General features: G+C 37.2%; 1 protein-coding gene across 1 annotated transcript in view; it reads right to left on the reverse strand.

The window, feature by feature from the left end:
• LOC125396176 (vomeronasal type-2 receptor 26-like) overlaps positions 1–15,170 on the reverse strand; it is a 77,721-nt gene that overhangs the window by 45,230 nt on the left and 17,321 nt on the right. The window contains exons 2-3 of the mRNA XM_085678392.2: positions 6,054–6,345; positions 3,958–4,770 (exon numbers count right to left, since the gene is read on the reverse strand). Coding sequence (XP_085534518.2) covers positions 3,958–4,770; positions 6,054–6,345 — 1,105 coding nt within the window. The remainder of the gene's footprint in view (positions 1–3,957; positions 4,771–6,053; positions 6,346–15,170) is intronic.

Genomic DNA, 15,170 nt, shown 5'->3' on the forward strand with positions numbered 1-15,170 from the left:
GTCATTGCCAATCTCTTTTTATAAGGCTGCAGTTACCCTGATACCAAAACCACACAAAGACTCAACCAAAGAGAATTACAGAACAATCTCACTCATGAACATCGATTCAAAATTTCCCAATAAAATATTGGCAAACCAAGTCCACGATCACATCAAAAAGATCATCCATTATGATCAAGTGGGCTTTTTCCCAGAGATGCAGGACTGGTTTAACATACAGAAATCGATCAACGTATTTCATCATATAAATAAACTGAAAGAAATAAACATATACTCATTCCATTAGATGTGAAAAAGCATTTGACAAAATTCAACACTCCTCCATGAAAATGTCTTGGAGAGATTAGTGTTACATAGATGATATCTAAATATAATAAAAGCAATATACAGAAAGCCAACAGCTAACATCAAATTAAATGGAGAGAAACTCAAATAGTTCACTAGAATTAGGAACAAGACAAGTCTGTCCACTCTCTTCATATCTCTTCCACATAGTGGTTGAATTATTAGCAATAGCAATAAGACAACGTGAGATCAAGGGAATTCAAATTGGCAAGAAATCAAACTTTTGTTATTTGTAGATGATGTGATAGTATTTATAAACGACCCCAAAAGCTCTACCAGAGAAATCCTATAGCTGAAAAATAGCTTCAGTAAAGAGACAGGATACAAGATCAACTCAAAAAAAAATCAGTAGCCTTCCTCTACACAAAGGATAAAGAAACTGATAGGGAAATCAGAGAAACCTCACCTTTCACAATAGCCACAAATAGCATAAAGCATCTTGGGTTAACACTAACCAAGGAAGTAAAAGACCTATTTGACAAGAACTTTAAGCCTTTGAAGAAAGAAATTGAAAGAAGATATCAGAAAAATGGAAAGGTCGCCCATGCTCTTGGATAGGAATGATGAACATAGTAAAAATGGTGATGCTACCAAAAGCAATCTATAGATTTAAATCAATTCCCATCAAAAAACCAACACAATTTTTCACAGACCGTGAAAGATTGATAACTAACTTCATATGGAAAAACAAAAATCACAGGATAGCCAAAACAATCTTATACAATAAAGGAACTTCTGAAGACATTACTGTCCTTGACAACAAACTCTATTACAGAGCTACGGTAATGAAAACAGCTTGGTACTAGCATAAAAATAGACATGTTGACCAATGGAATCGAACTGAAGACATGGATATTAATCCACACACCTATGAACACATAAATTTTGATAAAGAAACTAAAATTATACAATGAAAAAAGAAGCATCTTCATCAAATGGTAGTAGTATAACTGGATGTCTGTAGAAAAATTAAAATTGATTCATATCTATCACCATACACCAACCTCTAGTCCAAATAGATCAAAGACCTCAATATAAACCCAACCACATTGAACTTAATAGAGGAGAAAGTGGGAAGTATCCTGCAATGCATGGGCACAGAAGAACACTGCCTGTGTATAACCCCAAAAGCACAGACAATAAGAGCAACAATGAATAAATGGGACCTCCTAAAATGGAGAAGTTTCTGTAAAAGCAAAAGACACAGTCATTCAGACAAAAAGTTAACCTACTGAATGGGAGAAGATCTTGACCAACCCCAAATCAGATAAATGACTGATCTCCAATATATATTAAGAACTCAAGAAATTAGTCATTACAAATCTAAATAACCCAATTAAAAATGGTGTATTGAACTAAACAGAGTTTTCTCAACAGAAGAATTTCAAATGGTCAAAAATACTTAAGGACATGTTCAACTTCCTTATGACAGGGTAAGATGGTTTTGAAAAATCTTTTGCCTGTTAAAATCTGGAAATGGATAAAATCTGGAAATGGATAAAATCCAGAAATGGATAAAATCCAGAAATGGATAAACAGAACTGTTAAATCTTGCCAAGACAGGGTAAGATGGTTTTGAAAAATCTCTTGCCTGTTAAAAATAATCTGTCAGTTATTTGTAGGCCTTAGTCAAAGTTGGTTGCTTCAACACTGCAAACAGGTCTTTGGTGATTGCCCAGGTAGCCAGTTGTCTCTGTGATTTGTTGCATGTTTTGGAAGTTCTTTGATTGCACTTCATAATTACTCAGGTAACATTATTTTCCTTCTCGGATCTTCTATGGGGTTGAAGACTAGATAAATGTAGCTACTTTCCTCTCATAACTTGGCCAAGTTATTTATTATACAAGAATTTAGCTAATTAGAATAGGATATTTGTACTTATTGTATATAATTGTATAGGTTTGTACTTACTGCATACAATTTCGTAGTAGGCTTAGAACTCTCTTACTTAAACAAAAGGGGGAGGTGCTGCGGGAGTATCTTCTGCTGCTTCAGCCAATAGTCGCTGAAGCACGAGCCCACGGTGCTGCAGGAGCGCCTTCTGCTCTGTCAGCCAATAGCCGCTGAAATACCAGCCCACTGGGGCATGGTATATTTCTCTTTAAAAAAAAGTTGCAGGTCTCGGTTGGGGCCTCTTGGTTCCGGTGCTTGGTTCTGGCTCCTGCTCCCGGCTCCTGCTCCAGCGACTAGGCTCCCTTCCTGACGGTTTATGGTGTATGTAAGTTTTACCCCCCTAAATAAATACCCCATTAAAACATAATTGGTGTGGGATTGATTCACTGTTATCCTTAGCTATCAGGGAAATGCAAATCAAAACAACTCTGAGATACCATCTTACACCTGTAAGAATTGATAAAATAAAAAAAAAACCAATGATAGCTCATGCTGGAGAGGATGTGGAGTAAGGGGAACACTCATCCATTGATGGTAGTAATGCAACCTTGTGAAAACACTTTGGATATCAGTGTGGCAGTTTCTCAGAAAATTGGGAATGTACCTACATTAGTATCCAGCAATATCACTCTTGGTCATATTCCCAAGAGATGCCCAATCATATTACAAAAGCATTTGTTCAGCTATGTTCATAGCAGCATTACTTATAATAGTCAGAACTTGCATACAACTTAGATGCCCCTCAATGGAAGAATGGATAAAGAAACTGTGGCACATCTACACATTAGAGTACTACTCAGTGGTAAAAATCAATGACATCTTGAATTTTGCATGCAATTGGATGGAGTTAGAAAACACTATCCTGAGTGAGATAACACAGAATCAAAAAATGAATGTAGTATGTATTAACTCATAAGTGGATTCTAGCCATGAAGAAAATATATTGAGCCTATAGTTTCTGATCCTAGAGAAACTAACTGATAAGTATAATTCAAAGAAAAACATATGTAGATTCACCTGGAAATTGGAATCAGACAAGATCCACTGTCAAAACATTTTATCGTGGTGTATGGGGGTAGAAGGAAGAGCAGAAGATGAAGGGGAGGGGAGAAGGGGAGTGTTGGGGGAGAGCTTGAGGGAATGGGATAGTTGAGATGAAGGAAGGAGAGATATGAGATCAAGGAAAGAAATATCTTGATTGGGGAGCATTTTGTGGGTTAGCGAGAAACCTGGCTCTAGAAAATTTCCCAGGAATCAAAAAGGATGACCCCAGCTAAGACCCTAAGCAATAGAGGAGAGTGTGCCTGAACTGGCCTTTCAGGTATATGGAGGGTATGTGAGAGGAGGTCAGGGACAGAGGAAGTGGTAATTTGGATTTGTATTTTTAAAGTAATAATAAAAAAGAAAAGAGAAAAAAATTGATTATTGAATTTAAAAATTTTGACATTAATTGATTTTGATATCTTACAGAATTTCAGTTCATACTATGAAACTATTTGGTGAAATTTGTACAGAATTAATGTCTTCAAAGCAAAGCTACCATTTCCCAAAGCATGCACCATATCACAGGCACACATACACCCACTGTGAAAGAACCCCTTTACACTTTGCCTTACTTTTTTATTTATAAGGTGAAAATGTGTTATGTGCTTGCATACCATGAATTACCTACTAATAATATAAGTGTCCAGTGCTTCCCTTGGTTATGAGTAGGCTTACCTGCCAAGGTAGAAGCCTGTCCTTTTTTGTTTCTTTGTGAGGTGTTATTTCAGTTTTACTCAAAAGCATTTTATGGAGGGCATGGGCTACTGCATACACAGCGTTCCATATGGAAACCCTGGGTTCAGAAGTGATCACAAACTTTTCTTCTTGTTTAGTTTCTAGGGATATATTTGGTGGACAGGGTATATAATTTCCGCAATGTAAAGGAGGAGGTGCACAATAAAAAGTGTCAATCCAGAATTTACGAAAGTAAAGATCATCTGGGTACTGGGAGGGCATAAGTGCTTCAATAAAGTGCTTGAATCCAGGAAGTTTTTTCTTTTTTGAAACTGAAAAGCTTCCTCCAAAAATGTACATAAAAACATTTAACTCATATAATTCAGACTCCAAGTAAAATAATTGTGGCTTTGTCATGATCCACACTTTCCTTCTGTTTGATATGATTTCATTGGTCAAGTAGAAAACCAATATGTCATTTATATCACCAAAAAATATATGTACATTTACTTGTGTATCTTGATTTAATTTCAGCAGCCCAACCTCAGATACTAACTGAATCTTCCAATTAGTTGGGAGTTTTACTGTAAAAGCTACACAGATATCTTCTGACGCCATCTGTGCTTTCAGATCAGAGATGAACTCCTTACCTTTTAGATCATCAGACACAATGACCCCCACCCACTTCCAGCCAAAGTGCAGCAATAAAGAGATTACCAGTTGGATTAGTGCTTTATCTTTTGGAGATATCTGGTAAAGGGATGGGAATGTGTCTTTGTCAGTTAGTGCAGAATCAAAATTTCCATATGAGACCTGATGAAGCAAACAAAAAAAGTCATTCGGAGTTTCTGGGTATTTGTAGTCATCACCCTTAGAGAGGAAATGAGCTTATTATTCACAGAAGAGGATCAAGGAACTGAAGGTTGGTAAAGAGAGTGTGTTCTGTGACATTAGCTTCTCTCTCTCATCATGTGATGGAATATGGTTACTTTCAAGTACTATGGCCTCCAATGTTACTGAGTTCTGAAGCACCTAAAAAGTGATCAATATAATTTTCATGACAGATTTGAAAGGTACAATCGAATTCTAATGTTCCAATAACAGCTGGGCGGGGCATCCGTTGTAGAGAAAGACTGCAGAAGCATTACCAAGTGCTGAAGTCTGACTATATATCAATATCTTTACTAGAATCTCTAGTTTTAGGAAAGTAAATAACAAATTAGTTCATAGATTTAGATCCTGCATTTAGAAAAGAGCAAGGCATGAAGATCTAGGGGAACATCAGTAAGTTTTGTTGCCTCCTCATTCCCTAATGATAGATTTGATGAGTCATCACTGAGAAAATAATATAAAATGCAAGTATCTGAGAACAATGAAAATTATCATGTATTTCATTTTTTCTTATATCAGGATCCAGTACATTTATCATTTTTTAACTGAGTGATAATAATCAATGTTGCACTGTATGATCTTCTAATGTTGATTATTCCTGAGCATGGTCCTCATCTAATGTTTTTCTGTTTGTAGTGATGTCTAATGATGACTGCTTTGCTTCAACAGTGCCTGGCAAGAGCCAGTGTGGGGATTTATCTAAGCAGTTCTTCTGTGAGTGCTATTCAGAGATCTACTTTCCTGAATGAGAAAATAAATTTCTTGTAACATTTTTATTAATAATATCTTTGAGGATTGTCCAAATTCGTTTAAATGTCCTTAACTTTCTGCTCCTCTCTCTGTCAGTAATCAACTCCTGGATGCACTATGAGATATTTATGACCCATATTGGTCATAAATACACAGATACAGTTATCTGTGCTGTAGACTCTGACTTGTGAGCAGAACTCAACTATAATCTACCACAGTACATACTGCCAATGTTTGGAGATTAAATCATAAATACTAGTAAGTTACCAGTTTGGAAATTCAAATATTTGCTGCTCATGTTTTTCACCACACACTTTCCCCTGTTCATTATAGCAGAATCCAGGTAATTCATTTACTTTTATTTTAAATCACTGGAGGTAAATATATAAGCTTCTTCAGCTTCTTTTGGTCAGGTATCCTAAGTGAGTGTAGTCACAAGAACATTATTAACTTACTTGTGGAACTTTGTAGAGTTCCAGAAGTGTTGCAATTGCAGTAGAAAATTCAGGCCTGACTCCTGCAATGACTGCAAGAGCTTTGTATTGAGTTTTGCATTTGTAGTTAGGGACAAACTCACTCCTTTCAGACAGCCACATCAGAGGTCCTTCTAAGGTTCTGTAGTGATAGTCAAAAGCATTGTAGAGATGGAAACCTAAGGTCACATTGGGAAGCAGTTGGGCATCTTTATTGATCTCCTCAATGGCAAAGTATAAGGTCAGTAAATATTGATAGTTCTTCCATTTCCCTCTAAACAGGAGGAGCAGAATGATGAGTACAGTCAGACCATTATTCTCAGAAACTCCGTAGCAGATTCAGAAAGAGGTCTTGAAGCCTTGACTTCTCTTCTGACACATAAAGCTTGTATGAACGAACTACTGACAGCTTAGGAACATCATGGCATGGCTCATGAAGTTCTTGGTATTTGAATTATATTTTAGTATTCATTTCTGAAATTACTTGCTGCTCTTGTGTAGTATTCTGATTCAGGTTACAGAAGTTATTCTTTGGGTTACTATACTTTGCAACACCTGTTTTCTGGGAATCCATGTCCTCCTCTGGCCTCTGTAGGCACCAGGAACACATGTGAAACACATACACATGTAGACAAAACAATCATACACATAAAATAAAAACGAAATATTTCTAAAATTTTAGAAACTTGTAAACAAAGAAAAAATTGTTCTCTAAACTTGCAGATTAAATGACTGAAGAGTCTCCTACCAAGGAATAAGAAAAATAAGTAAAATAATAAGTAAAATTAGAATACGAAAAATAGGAAAAGCTCCCAAATTCATGAGGGCAGTAAAAGAATTCTCAAAATGAGAGGAAAAGAAATCTTGGAAGCAGGAAGGTGAGCTAAACTTTCTCACTCACTTGTGGTATGCAGTGATTGGAGAGGGGATTTTAGGAGGTACTTTCAAAACCTGGATTAGATGAGAGCCTGGTTAGCCCTACTGGAGGCAAGTAAGAGAAATCATGAATCCACTGAGTTCTCTTAAAGGAGAGATTCTACATAGAGATATGTTGGCAGCAGAAAAAAAAATGACATTTGTTTACACCATGTGACTTTGAGGTCTATAACTAGATGCTAGGGTAAGAGAGAATCTGTTGTTCATAACTGATGAATAGTCACTATTGAGAAATTGAAAAATCAGTCTTTTCTGTGCATTATTCAATACTGAGTGTTAGCAGAATAAATGTACACATGTGCATAAATACATACATGTGTAAATGTGTGTGTATAATTAACATGTGTATAAATGTATATAAATGCATACAGAAGAACCCCTGGAAAGAGCCGTGTCTGCAGAGACTGGCTGATATCAACTTTAGTGATGTGGAGATGTTGGAATTTTGCAGATCTAGAAGCTCACTACCTCACTCCAGGCTAACTGCACCAACGCGAACAGCCTGTTATGGACAACTTTGGAGGTGAGTTAATCTCTTATAACTAATGAGTAAAATTTCCTTGAAATCTTGTAATTTAGTAGAGAACTGTCTTCCAACAACCTAAAAACTAAGAATGGCATCAGATGTCATATTGGGCTTGTAGGATAATTTTTCCTGACTTGCCTGTGACCTCCTGGTTGATGTATCCACTAACTTATTTGATTTACAACTTGCTTTATATTTTACTATGAAATCTTCATGAAACTGTCCCCTCAAATGAACATGAATCTTGGGTCACCTAAATCTGTGTTCACTAGCCATGATCACACTAATTTGATTCTAGAATAAATTCTTTCTTTTTCGATTTGAGTTCAGGGCTGAGGTTTTTCCAATGACACAAAACAATTCTATAGAGCAAACAATTGATTTAGTTGGTTATATATGTAAACTTATTTATTTATATGTGTAGAATTTGTTAAAAAACAATAATTATAAAAAATGAATTGAATGGCCCTGGGAGACAAGACAGAGTTTAATGTAGGTAAAGAGGAGGAAATAAGAAAATTATATTTTAAATGTGGAGGTATTGGAGAGAAAAAATGATCAATACAAATTGTCTGCAATTTTTTAGTAAAAAAGAAAAAGTATATAAAAATTTCAATATTCAAAAAATTCAAAGATTTATCAATATAGCACACCAACATGAAGGAAACCCCACAGGGTGTAGGTACTGAATTTAGTCTTTCACAAATTCTGAGTGGAAAGAACAGAATGTGGATTTTAGAGAACAGATATGCAGGAAAGTTATGCACCAGAGAATCATGCAGCAGGTAAGCTAGTCTATCAGTTAATCTAGAGTCCAGCCATGGGCAACCACAAATCAAGCTTCTTACTAGAGAATTATAATGAAATTTGAATGAAACCTCTGAGCCTTAGTCCACTGAGGTGGTAAAAATACAGATCTATGAATCTGTTGACATTAAAATTAAGCCCAATACTGAGAGGTTATTGTGGTGTGTCTGAGATCACACAGTATCCTCCTGCCTCTTGTTTAACAACCAACAGGTTTTCAAAGTGTTAACACCTGTACTGTTCTCATGCTAAACTGGTTTTCCAGTTTCATGTCACTAAGGAGACACCCTCCAGCTATACAACAACAAGAACAGTATGATCTGGGGTGTTCCTAAAGAGTGAGAGAATTCATAGCTCAATGTGGCTACAGATTTCTATTGTTCAAAGAAGGAAATGGCTCCCATTAACACAGGCTGGTGAACATCAGATCCTCATTCAATAAAGACACAGGAACAATATAAGCCAAAGAAGGAGAGGTGTTCACACTGTTAACTGAACACCCTCCATATGCACAAGTGAAAGTCTGCAATTACTGAAGACAGGGATATCCCTTTCTGCTAGCCCTTAACTTCTTTTTTTTATTTTTAAACTTGATTCAAATTTTCCCCACTACATTTAAAAGAGTTTGTATATCACTTTTTCTTTTGCGAGGTCCTTGGAATCCCCAACACAGCTTGCTTCAGGGCTGAGGGGACCAGAGAGCCAGCAAGAAGGGCTTCTTCCACTGGGTCTTCTTTTCTCCATCCTACCCTGCCCCAAGCAGGCCTTTTCATCTGCAAGGTTCTTGGACCCTGTAAGAGACCAAGCTCCCCTGATGAGGGGACCAAAGAGGTGAGTTGATGGCCACAAGGCCAACAGCAAGAAGTGCCACTCTCTGGGACCTTACCAGGGGACAGAATACAGGCTTCTCCAGGTCCCTAAGCTTTTCTGGCCATCCAGTCAGGTGTGTTTCTGCTTCTATCTTTCATTACCCCACCCCACCCTGCCCCCAAGTTCACCTTTTCTTCCACAAGGTCCTGGAATCCCACAACACAGCCTGCTTCAGGGCTGCGGGGACCAGAGAGCCAGCAGGGAGTGCTTCTGCCACTGTGCCCACAGTGCCTTCTATCTCCCATCCACCCTGCCCAAAAGCCAGCCTTTCCATCTGTGAGGTCCTTGGAACCCTGATAGAGACCCTGCACCCTTACTGAGGAGACTGGAGAGCCTACCTTATTGTCTGCAAAGTTCTTGAAACTTTGCATCACAGCCTACTCCAGTGTTGAGAGAACCTAAGAGGGGATAGGCCAAGAAAAACTCCCACGTACTCAGTCAGCAACAGAAAAAACTGGATTAAGGTGTTAAGACTCTGCTGGCCTCATTTGAAGGAAGAGATGGGTAGGTGCCAATGCCTACATTACTCAAACATCCTGAAAAGCAGCATGGTAATATCAGAATCCAGTGAACATGCAACAAGAAGACTTGAACATCCTAACCCAGAAGAAGTAGAAGAAAACAACTTAAAACAAAACTTTATGAAAATGATGGAGTCCTTTAAAAACGAAGTGAAAAACTCTTTTAAAGATATGAAGGAGAAGACAAACAAAAATAAGAATAAATTAAAAAATCACTCAAAGATACTCAGAAAATAAAGAAAAAGCAATAAAACAGGTGAAGGAAACAGTTTATGATATAAAGACCAAAATGGAGGTAATAATGAAAACACAAACTGAGGGAAGGCAGGATATAAAACACATGGGTAAAGAAACAGGAACTACAGTGAGAAGTATTACCAACAGAATAAAAGAGATAGAAGATACTATAGAGGAAATAGAATCATTGGTCAAAGAAAACAGCAAATCCAACAAATTCTTAACACAAAACATCCAGGAAATCTGGGACACCATGAAAAGACCAAACCTAGGAATAATAGTGGTAGAAGAAGGAGAAGAATTACAGCTCAAAGGCCCAGAAAATTTATTCAACAAAATTAAAGAAGAAAACTTTCCCAACCTAAAGAAGAATATTCCTATGAAGGTACAAGAAGCTTACAGAACACTAAATAGGATGGATCAAAAAAGCACCCTCACTATATAATAATCAAGACACAAAACATACGGAATAAAGAAGGAATATTATGATCTGCAAAGAAAAAAGGTCAAGTAACATATAAAGGTAAACCTATCGGAATTACATTTGATTTCTCAATGGAAACCATGAAAGCCAAAAAATCTGGGACAAATGTGCTGCAGACTCTAAGAGAACATGGATGCAAGCCCAGCCTACTATACCCAGCAAAGCTTTCTTACACAATCAATAGAAAATACAAGATATTCCATGACAAAAACAGATTTAAACAATACGTTGCCACAAACCCAGCCTTATAGAAAGCCAACAACACCCACAAAAGCACAGACATCTGATAACCCTCCACCAACACAACTCAAAGAAGGGAAACACACAAACAATACCACCAAAAAATAACTAGAGTTAACAACCACTTGTCATTAATATCACTTAATATCAATTGACTCAATTCACCTATAACAAGATGCAGGCTAAAAGAATAGATTTAAAACCAAGATCCAGCACTCTGCTGTTTACAGGAAACACACCTCAATGACAAAGACAGACACTAACTCTGAGTAAAGGGTTTGAAAAAGGTTTTCCAATCAAATGAACCAAAGAAACAAGCTGGTGTGACTATACTAATATCTAACAAAATTGACTGCAAATACAATCAATCAGAAGAGATGGAGATGGACACTTTATACTCATAACAGGAAAAATTCATCAAGTCTCAATCCTGAGTATCTATGGTCCTAATATATAAGCACCCACTTATGTAAAAGAAACATTACTAGAACTCAAGGCATCCATCAAACCCCACACACTAATATGAGTTTTCAACACTCCTGTCTCACCAATGGACAGGTCAATCAGACAGAAACCTAACAGAGAAATGAGAGAACTAATGGAAGTAATGAATCAAATAGACTAAACAGACATCAAGAGAACATTCCACCCCAATAGGAAAGAATGTACCTTCTTCTCAGCATCTCAAGGAACCTTCTCAAAAATTGATCACATACTCGGTATCAAAGCAAACTTCCACAGATACAAAAAAATTGTAGTAACCACCTATGTCTTAACGGATCACCGATAAGTTAGAATAAAGTTAGAATTCAACAACATTTCTAACCCCAGAAAGCCTACAAACTCAGGGAAACTGAACAGCCAACTACTGAAACATCCCTGGATCAGTGAAGAAATAAATAAAGAAATTAAAATCTTTCTTGAATTCAATGAAAATGAAGACACAACATACCCAAATCTATGGGACACGAATGAAAGCAGTGCTAAGAGAAAAGTTCATAGCTCTAAGTTCCCACAATAAAAACGGAGAAAGCTCACATTAGAGTCTTAACTACACAGCTGAAAGCTCTAGAAAAAGAGAAACAGACTCACCCAGGAGGAATAGAAGACTGGAAATAATTAAACTGAGGGCTGAAATCAATAAAATAGAAACACAGAAAACAATCCAAAGAATCAATGAAATAAAAAGCTGGTTCTTTGAGAAAGTCAACTAGATTGACTAACATTTATCCAAACTAATCAAACAGCAAAGAGAGAACACACAAATTATCAAAATCAGAAAAAAAGAAAAGAAAGACATAACAACAGACACTGAGGAAATTCAGAAAATCATTAGATCTTACTACAAAAGCTTATATGCTTCAAAGTTGGAAAATGTAAAAGAAATGGACTTGTTTTTAGATAAATATCATTTACCAAAATTGAATCAAGACCAGGTGGACAATTTAGATAGACCTGTAAGTCGTGAGGAAATAGAAGCTGTCATAAAAATCCTCCCAAACAATAAAAGCCCAGGACACGATGGTTTTAATGCAGAATTTTATCAGAACTTCCAAGAAGAGCTGATACCTATACTCCCTAATGTGTTCCACATAATAGAAAAATAAGAGTCATTGCCAAACTCCTTTTCTGAAGCTACAGTCACCCCGATTCGAAAAATCACACAAAGATCCAATCAGAAAGAGAATTACAGACAAATCTCACCCATGGACATCAATACAAATTTTTTAATAAAGTTCTAGCAAACAGAATCCAAGAACACATCAAAAAATTATTCATTCTGATCAAGTAGGCTTCATCCCAGAGATGCAGGGCTGGTTCAACATACGAAAATCTATCAATGTAATCCATCATATAAATAAACTGAAAGAAAAACCATTTGATCATTTCTATGATGTTGCAAAAGCATTTGACAAAATTCAACACCCCTTTATGTTAAAGGTTTTAGAGAGGTTAGGGATACAAGGATCATGCCAAGATATAATAAAAGCAATATATGGCAAGCAAACAGCTAATATCAAACTAAATGGAGAGAAACTCAAAGGCATTCCACTAAAATCAGGAAGAAGACAAGGCTGTCCACTTTCACCATATCTCTTCAAAATAGTGCTTGAAGTTCTAGCAATTGCAATAAGACAACATAAGGTATACAAGGGAATTCAAATCGGAAAGGAAGAAGTCAAGCTTTCGTTATTTGCAGATGATATGATAGTGTACATTAGTGACTCCAAAAACTCTACCAAAAAACTCCTATAGCTGATAAATACCTTCAGTGATGTGGCAGGTTACAATATCAACTAAAAAAAAATCAGTAGCCCTGCTATACACAAAGGATAGAGAAGTGGAGAAGGAAATCAGAGAAACTTCACCTTTTACAATAGTCACAAATAGCATAAAATATCTTGGGGTAACTCTAACCAAGGAAGTGAAAGATCTATTTGACAAGAACTTTTAAAATTATACAATGAAAGAAAGAAAACATCTTGAACAAATGAAGATAGCATAACTGTATGTCAACCTGTAGAAGAATGAAAATAGATCCATATCTATCACCATGATCAAAACTGAAATCCAAATGGATTAAAGACCTTAATATAAATTTGACCACATTGAACCTGATATAAGAGAAAGTAGGAAGCAGACTGCAACACATGGACACAAGAGACCACTTCCTACATATAACCCCAGTAGCACAGACAATAAGGACAACATTGACTAAATGGGAGCTCCTGAAACTGAGAAGCTTCTGTAAAGCAAAGGACACTGTTATAAAGACAAAAAGGTATCCTACTGAATTGGAGAAGATCTTCACCAACCCTGTATTAGACAAAGGTCTGATCTCCAAACTATATAAAGAACTCAAGAAACTAGACTTTAAAATTTCAATTAACCCAATTGAAAATGGGTCACTGAACTGAACAGAGAATTCTCAACAGAAGTCCAAAAGGCCAAGAGACACTTAAGGTCATGTTTAACTTCCTTATCGATCAGGAAATGAAAATCAAAACAACTTTGAGATACCATCTTACACCTGTCAGAATGGCTTAAATCAAAAAACACCAATATGAGCCTTTGTTGGAGAGAATGTGGAGTAATGGGAACACTCATCCATTTTTGGTTTGAATGCATACTTGTGCAATCACTTTGGAAATCAGTGTGGTGGCTTCTCAGGAAATTCGGAATCAACCTACCTCAGGATCCAGCAATACCACTCTTGGGAATTTACCTTAGAGATGTCCAATCATACTATAAAATCATTTGTTCAACTATGTTTATAGCAGTAATCTTTGTAATAGCCAGAACCTGGAAACAACCTAGATGCCCCTTAATGGATGAATGGATAAAGAAAGTGTGGAATATATATGCATTAAAGTACTACTCAGTGGTAAAAACAATGCTATCTTGAATTTTACATGCAAATTGATGGAAATAGAAAACACTATCCTGAGTGAGATAACCCAGACCCAAAAAGATGAATATGGTATGTATTCACTCATTTGTGAACTACAGCCATAAACCAAGGTAATTAAGCCTATAGTTCACAAGCACAGAGAAGCCAAATAACAAAGTGAACCCAAAGAAAAACATATGTAGATCCTCCTGGAAATTTGAAGCAAACAAGATTGCAGAGCAAAAGTTGTAAGCATGGGGCTGGGGACAGGGGTTGGGGTAAGGTTGGTGGAAAGAGGTGAGGGAGAGAGGTAAGTGAGAAGGGAAGGACTGGCAACAGCTTAGGGGAGTGGGAGGTTAGAGAAGGAGGAAAGGCGAATATCAAAGCAGGGAAGAAGATACCTACATTAAGGGATCCAGTTTAGGGTTGGCAAGAGACTTGGCTCTAGAGGGGATTCCAGGTGTCCACAGGGATGACCCAGCTAGGTCTTTGGACAGCAGAGGAGAGGTTGCCTGAACTGTCCTTGCCCCACTATCACGCTGATGATTATCTCGAATATCACCATAGAATCTTTGTCCAGTGAGGGATGGAGATAGAGACAGAGACACTCATCAGAGCACTGGACTGAGCTCCCAAGGTCCAGTTGAAAGGCAGAAGGAGAGAGAAGATGAGCAAGGAGGTCTGGACTGCGAGGGGTTGGTCCACCCACTGAGACAGTGTGCCTGTTCAAATGGAGCTCACCAAATCCAGTTGGACCAGGACTGAATGAGAATGTGATCAAACCGGACTCTCTGATTGTTGCTGACAATGGGGACTGAACTGATAAGCCATTGATAAAGGCACTGGAACTTGTTTTTACAGCATGTTCTGGCTTTTTGGGACCCTAGTCTATATGGATGCACAGTTCTCTAGGCCTGGATGTTGGGGGAAGGGCCTTGGACTTTCCACAGGGCAGGGTTCCCTGCCCTCTCTCAAGTAGGGTGGGAGAGGGAGGACAGGGTATGCAGGAGTGGGAAGCAATTGGGAGGAGGGAAGGAAGTGTAAATAATTGAAAGGAAAAATAAAAATAAAAAATAATAACAAAATT

This window comes from Myodes glareolus, chromosome 2 (assembly GCF_982192425.1).
Source record: "Myodes glareolus chromosome 2, mMyoGla1.1, whole genome shotgun sequence".
In the NCBI taxonomy this organism is placed as follows: Eukaryota; Metazoa; Chordata; class Mammalia; order Rodentia; family Cricetidae; genus Myodes; species Myodes glareolus.